Genomic DNA, 6742 nt, shown 5'->3' with positions numbered 1-6742 from the left:
CTCCTCTCCTCTCTTTCTTCTCCTCCTCCCCCTCCTCTGTCGTTCCTCCTCTCCTCTCTTTCTTCTCCTCTCCTCCTCTCCTCTTTCTTCTCCTCTCCTCTCCTCTACTCTCCTCTCCTCTCTCGTTTCTCCTCCTCTCCTCTCCTCTCCTCTCTCGTTCCTCCTCTCTTTCTTTCTTCCTCCTCCTCTTCTTCCTCCTCTTCCTCCTCCTCCTCCTCCCCCTCCGCTCTCATTCCTCCTCTCCTCTCTTTCTTCTCCTCTCCTCCTTTCCTCTCCTCCTTTCCTCTCATCCTCCCCTCCTCTCTTTCTTCTCCTCCTCCTCCTCCTCCCCCTCCTCCTCCTCCTCCCCCCCTCCTCCTCCTCCTCCTCCTCCTCTGCTCAGACAGCACACAGATGAACAGGCACCAATTAGGAGGAAAGGAAAGAGGAAAGGAAGCTGACAAAGAGAGGAGCGGTAGAGGCAAAGGTCACACTTAATGCAATATAACGCTACGAAACTTAAACAACCCCCCCCTCGCCCCCCCCCCCCCCCCCCCCATAAAAAAAGCAGAGTCTGGTAGAGAAAGTCAAATTGAAAGAAAAAGCCAGACAAAGAGAAAAGAAGCATCAGAGGTCAAGCTAAACGCCTCGTAACGCTGAAGTGACTGAGCTGAAAGAAAAGCAGGAAAACGTCTGAGGACAGAAAGTGTTGGCGAGCGGCCAGAGAGACCATTAGTAAAGTTAGTCGGGTCGGTGTAGCGTAGCGACGATACGCCCCTTTAAAAAATCTCACCTTTCACAATCCTTCGGTTCAGAGAGGAAGAAAAACCTTAAAACTGGGAGGTAGAAGAATTCATGAGGGTACGAGGAGGAGGAGGAGGAGGAGGAGGAGGAGGAGGAGCCGGGGCTTCAGCTCAGTGATACAGAGACGAGTCATTTTATCTCTCATCTGTCTTCTCCTTTTAAACACTTTAAACCAAAGCTGTTGAAATGTGAAGAACTTCTCAATAAGTGAAACTCGGCTTTCACAAAGAAGTCTGTGTTAGATACAAACAGGTCAAAGCTAAGAGGGGTGCAGGAAGATGCAGAGGGGTGTAGAGGGTGGAGAGGGGTGCAGGAGGGTGCAGAGGGGTGTAGAGGGGTGCAGGAAGATGCAGAGGGGTGCAGGAGGGTGCAGGAAGATGCAGAGGGGTGTAGAGGGGTGCAGAGGCGTGCAGGAGGGTGTAGAGGGGTGCAGGAGGGTGCAGAGGGGTGGAGGAGGGTGCAGGAGGGTGCAGAGGGGTGCAGAGGGGTGCAGAGGGGTGTAGAGGGGTGTAGAGGGGTGCAGGAGGATGCAGAGGGGTGCAGATGGGTGCAGGAAGATGCAGAGGGGTGCAGGAGGGTGCAGGAAGATGCAGAGGGGTGTAGAGGGGTGCAGAGGCGTGCAGGAGGGTGCAGGAGGGTGTAGAGGGGGTGTAGAGGGGTGCAGGAAGATGCAGAGGGGTGCAGGAAGATGCAGAGGGGTGGAGGAGGATGCAGGAGGGTGCAGAGGGGGTGCAGAGGGGTGCAGAGGGGTGTAGAGGGGTGTAGAGGGGTGCAGGAGGGTGCAGAGGGGTGCAGAGGGGTGCAAGAGGATGTAGAGGGGTGCAAGAGGATGTAGAGGGATGCAGAGGGGTGCAGGAGGGTGGCAGAGGGGTGCAGAGGGGTGCAGAGGGGTGGGGCAGAGGGGTGCAGGAGGATGCAGAGAGGTGCAAGAGGGTGTAGAGGGGTGCAAAGGGGTGTAGAGAGGTGCAGGAGGATGCAATGGCAAACCTCGTTTCCAGTTCAGAGAGGAAGACAAACCTTAAAACTGGGAGGTAGAAGAATTGATGAGGGTACGAGGAGGAGGAGGAGGAGGAGGAGGAGGAGGAGGAGGAGGAGGAGGAGGAGGAGGAGGAGGAGGAGGAGCCGGGCCGGGCCTCGAGAACAGAGATGAAAAAAAAAAAGGGTTCAGCTCAGAGATACAGAGACCAGTCATTTTATCTCTCATCTGTCTTCTCCTTTTAAACACTTTAAAACCAAAGCTGTTGAAATGTGAAGAACTTCTCAATAAGTGAACTCAGCTTTAACAAAGAAGTCTCTGTTAGATACAAACAGGTCAAAGCTAAAGCAGCCTCTAGGGGCGCTAGAGAGGTGAAGGTGAGACACATAATGTAATGTTTATTGAGATGAATCATCCAGTTTTCAAAAGGAGCTCAGAAGCATTGATGGATACTAGGAATGTGCATGAGCCAATGTTTTCATGGTCATGGTGAAGGAGCAGTGGGTGGTCTGAATGAGTAATCTGATATTTGCTGCATGCCGACATTCACAAGAGCTAAATAGATAATTGCATTAAAAATTTATAACTTTAAAGTCCGTGTAAAGTAAGAATAAATATGTGTTCTGAGTTTGACAACCACAGAAAAGTGTGTTGTTAACCACCCTGCCAAATTTGAATGATTAAAAAATCACCAAATATATGAAATTAGGCTTCAAAGTTGTGTAAAAATCAGTCTCTTTCTCTGCCTCCCCAAACGCTGAAGCCCCGCCCCCTACCAAGTGTCACCTGTCAATCAAAGTCACCACCTCTACCAGAAACATGGACTCTACATCTGAGAGCTTTCTGCCGCTAGCTCAGCGGCTAACTTAGTGGCTAACTCAGCGGCTAGTTTGGTGGCTAACTCGGCGGCTAACTCAGCTAACTGGCTAACTGTAGACTGTAGTAGTAGCAGTAGTGTTAAATGTAGTAACAATATCTGGCCACTAGGCAAGTTAACCACTGAGGAAAGCGGACTCTCTGTCTTATATAGTAGAGGAGGGACCAGGCTCAGAAAACCAGGAAAATGAGAGGCTGAGAAACAGTTCTTCTTCTTAGGGAATTAAATGGTTACAGCAGCCAAGACATAAAACACGTCTGTAAAACCAAATATTATACTAATAAAAACAAAAATATACATAATAAATAATAATAAAATACTAATCAATACAAAAAAGTGTCAGGAAAAAGTGTCTTATAATATCTAAAAGACATAAAACCAACTAAAAATCCAGAGTAACGTAGACACAGTGTAACATACAGTAGACACAGTGATGATTTGAGCACATTAAACAGTCTGATGTCAGGAAACATACACAGACACACAACAGGACAACAATAACATACAACATGCATCATAAAACATCAAACATCAAACATCAAACATGAAACATAGAGTATTCCCTCAGGCTCGTACCCTAACCCTTCATCAATAATACACTCTTAATGGGGAGGTGAGGAAAGATAAGTAAATAATTAAAGGCTTTACACATCATTAGGTAGCTGGATTAGTAAAGCACATACAGATAATAATAATAATAATAATAATAATTGGCGTGCTAGAAAGTCTGTTTGTTTCCTTTTTTAAATGGAGCCACATGTGTGAGGATCATGCATGAGTGTGATGAGCAGCAGAGATGAGTCAACGTGGTCGTGTTTGTCACTCTGACATGAACAGCACTCACAAGCTGATCCCCAAAAACATGACAAACTTTTCATCTCACTCAGATACTCATCTCTGCTGCTCATCCCTCTAATGCATGATCCTCACACATGTGGCTCCATTTAAAAAGGAAATAAACAGCTTTCTAATGGTATAGGAAGCATTTTTACAATAAAGAAATACTCTACCAAACACACATTAACTTAAACTTGTTGTGCTATGTTTATATTATAATAAGAATAATAGCAATAATAATTCATTTTATTTAAAGGAGCCTTACACATAAAACAACAACAACAGCACATCAAACAATATAAATCAGCTAACATAGACATACAGTAGAAGTTAGTATCATTTTACAAAGATGAATAAATAATCATTATCTCTGATCTCTGTCGCCAATAAAGCTCCATAAATCCATGTAGAAATAAGAGACTGAAGAAGAAGAATGAGTCTCTAACATGATTTTATAAAGTAGAGGTTTGTAAAACATCACATTTAGACTCAATGAGACAATAAATCCATGTTTCATGTTGTCATGGCCTCAAAGAGGAACGAAAAGCAAATAAAATGATTTTTATTAAACAGCAGTTTTTATTGGTGTGAGCCACAAAACGGTTAAAATACAACTCCAGACTCCCGCTCCTCGCTTTTATTTTGAAATCTAACTGACATATGTTGCGTGTGATTGGCGGTCATGACTTCACTTGTTCTGGAGATGTTTACATGTGACCTCTGTGTGGATGATGTCATCCAAGGGGTGGAGAGGGGTGCAGGAGGGTGCAGGAGGGTGCAGAGGGGTGCAGGGGGGTGTAGAGGAGTGCAGAGGGGTGGAGGAGGGTGCAGGAGGGTGGAGGAGGGTGCAGAGGGGTGCAGGAAGGGTGCAAGGAGGTGCAGGAGGGTGCAGAGGGGTGCAGAGGGGTGTAGGGAGGGTGCAGGAGGGGTGCAGGGCGGTGCAGAGCATGCAGAGGGGTGGAGGAGGGTGCAGGAGGGTGGAGGGGGGTGCAGAGGGGTGCAGGAAGGGTGCAAGGAGGTGCAGGAGGGTGGATGAGGGTGCAGGAGGGTGGAGAGGGGTGCAAGGAGGTGCAGGAGGGTGCATAGGGGTGCAAAGGGGTGCAGGAGGATGCATAGGGGTGCAGGAGGGGGAAGAGGGGTGCAGAGGGGTGCAGGAGGATGCATAGGGGTGCAGGAGGGGGAAGAGGGGTGCAGAGGGGTGCAGAGGGGTGCAGAGGGGTGCAGGAGGGTGTAGAGGGGTGTAGAGGGGTGCAGGAGGGTTCAGAGGGGTGCAGAGGGGTGCAGGGCGGTGCAGAGCGTGCAAAGGGGTGCAGGAGGATGCATAGGGGTGCAGGAGGCGGTAGGGGGGGTGCAGGAGGGGTGCAGAGGGGTGCAGGAGGGGTGCAGGGGGATGCAGGAGGGTGCAGATGGGTGCAGGAGGGTGCAGAGGGGTGCAGGAGGGTGCAGAGGGGTACAGAGGGGTGCAGGAGGGTGTAGAGGGGTGGAGGAGGGTGCAGGAGGGTGTAGAGGGGTGCAGGATGGTGCAGAGGGATGCAGGAGGGGTGGAGGAGGGTGTAGAGGGGTGCAGGAGGGGTGCAGGAGGGTACGGAGGGTACGGAGGGTGCAGAGGGGTGGAGAGGGGTGCAGGAGGGTGTAGAGGGGTGCAGAGGGGTGCAGGAGGGTACGGAGGGTGCAGAGGGGTGGAGAGGGGTGCAGGAGGGTGTAGAGGGGTGTAGAGGGGTGCAGAGGGGTGCAGGAGGGTGCAGAGGGGTGTAGAGGGGTGCAGAGGGGTGCAGGAGGGTGCAGAGGGATGCAGGAGGGGTGTAGAGGGATGCAGGAGGGTGTAGAGGGGTGTAGAGGGGTGCAGAGGGGTGCAGGGGGATGCAGGAGGGGTGCAGAGGGGTGCAGGGAGGGTGTAGGGGGGTGCAGGAAGGGTTTGGATGGGGGCGTCCAGACTCCCTCCCAGCTTCCTTAGAACAACAGTAGTCTTTGATGAGTGGGGGTGAATAGCGGGCGAGCTGCATGCTGACACCCGGAGCCCAGGAACAGCCGAGCAGCCGGGATTATTGTCAAAGCCGACGACCTGTTTGCTTAACCTCCTCACCCGACCCCTGAGGAGGGGTCAAGGCCGTCTCACTGTTGTGTGATTGATTGGGGGGGTCGGCCGGACCGCCCTCCTCCTCTCGCTCTTGTCCTCCATCTCCATCTCCTGCTGCTTCCTGCCGCTCTCCTCCGCCCGCTTCCCACGCTGCGTCGTTACCTCGATTACATCACACGTCATCAAGCACGCCGGGGATTTGGGCCGGTCGGGGGTTTTCCCCTCCGTGCCAGATGTATGGGCGACTATACGACACAACGCCAGCGTACGGCCGTAATCCTAATCTCCAATTTCTCCTCTGCTGGGATTTAAACAGCAGCAGAGTAGTTGTTGTTAAAAAGTACCAAAGATCAACATTTACTACTGTGTGGTGTTTTATAGATAGAGGTTTTATGTAAAGAAATAAAGAGCTTTTTGGGGGAAAATGTCTTAAACAAGCTGGATTTTGATGCTTATTTACATTCAAAGTAATCAATTAATCAGAATTTAATATTTCAGCTTTTTAATGATTAGTTTTAATGTCGTTAAGACGCCAAAATGTATTAAAAAAGCACCAAAATAGAGCTAATTTATCACATTTCCCCCCCCAAAAAGTCTCTTTAATTTCTCGATATAAAAAACACTCAATGTTTATCTAGAAAATGATTGTTTCCTTTACAGATGAATTATTGATTATAAGTAGTAGTCATTAGTAGTTGTTAGTAATTAGTTCTGATTAGAAGCTAAAAACCTTCACAGCTGCTGTTATTAAATATTAATGTACATGCTGCAGAACCACAGCAAAGAAACAGTTTAATGTGTTTATTTTAACTTTAATTTATTAATATGAAGACATCCTCTACACACACACACACACACACACACACACACACACACACACACACACACACACACACACACACACACCTACCTCTGTTCTTTCTCTGCTGTGTTTACACTACAGTTTTTTCGGGGGGTGGGGGTGTTGACCCTTTAAACTGCTCGTTGTGTCTCAGGTCAGGCGTGTCGTCACGGATACGTGGAGTCGACAGTGTCATCACAGATGTGCTCAGTATGGCGGTTATCTGTGTTTCTCACTGAGTTGAAATGAAACAGTATAAACAGCAGAAAGCACGAGTGTCAAACTCACTTTAGGTAAAGGGAAGGAGCAGTCAGACACCTGCTTCATAACCTTTAAATAATATATCATATA

At 48.9% G+C, this 6742-nt stretch overlaps 1 protein-coding gene across 1 annotated transcript; it reads right to left on the bottom strand.

The window, feature by feature from the left end:
* Window positions 1-1042: 1042 nt before the first annotated feature.
* On the bottom strand, window positions 1043-5733 carry LOC128373256 (uncharacterized). The gene is made up of 3 exons (XM_053333546.1): window positions 5590-5733; window positions 4185-5439; window positions 1043-1800 (listed from the first exon to the last, which is right to left on the bottom strand). The coding sequence occupies exons 1-3, from the start codon at window positions 5731-5733 to the stop codon at window positions 1043-1045; spliced, it is 2157 nt and encodes a 718-aa protein (XP_053189521.1).
* Window positions 5734-6742: the final 1009 nt, after the last annotated feature.

Source organism: Scomber japonicus, chromosome 14 (assembly GCF_027409825.1).
Source record: "Scomber japonicus isolate fScoJap1 chromosome 14, fScoJap1.pri, whole genome shotgun sequence".
NCBI classification, from domain to species: Eukaryota; Metazoa; Chordata; class Actinopteri; order Scombriformes; family Scombridae; genus Scomber; species Scomber japonicus.
This window is presented reverse-complemented; position numbering and strand designations above follow the sequence as displayed.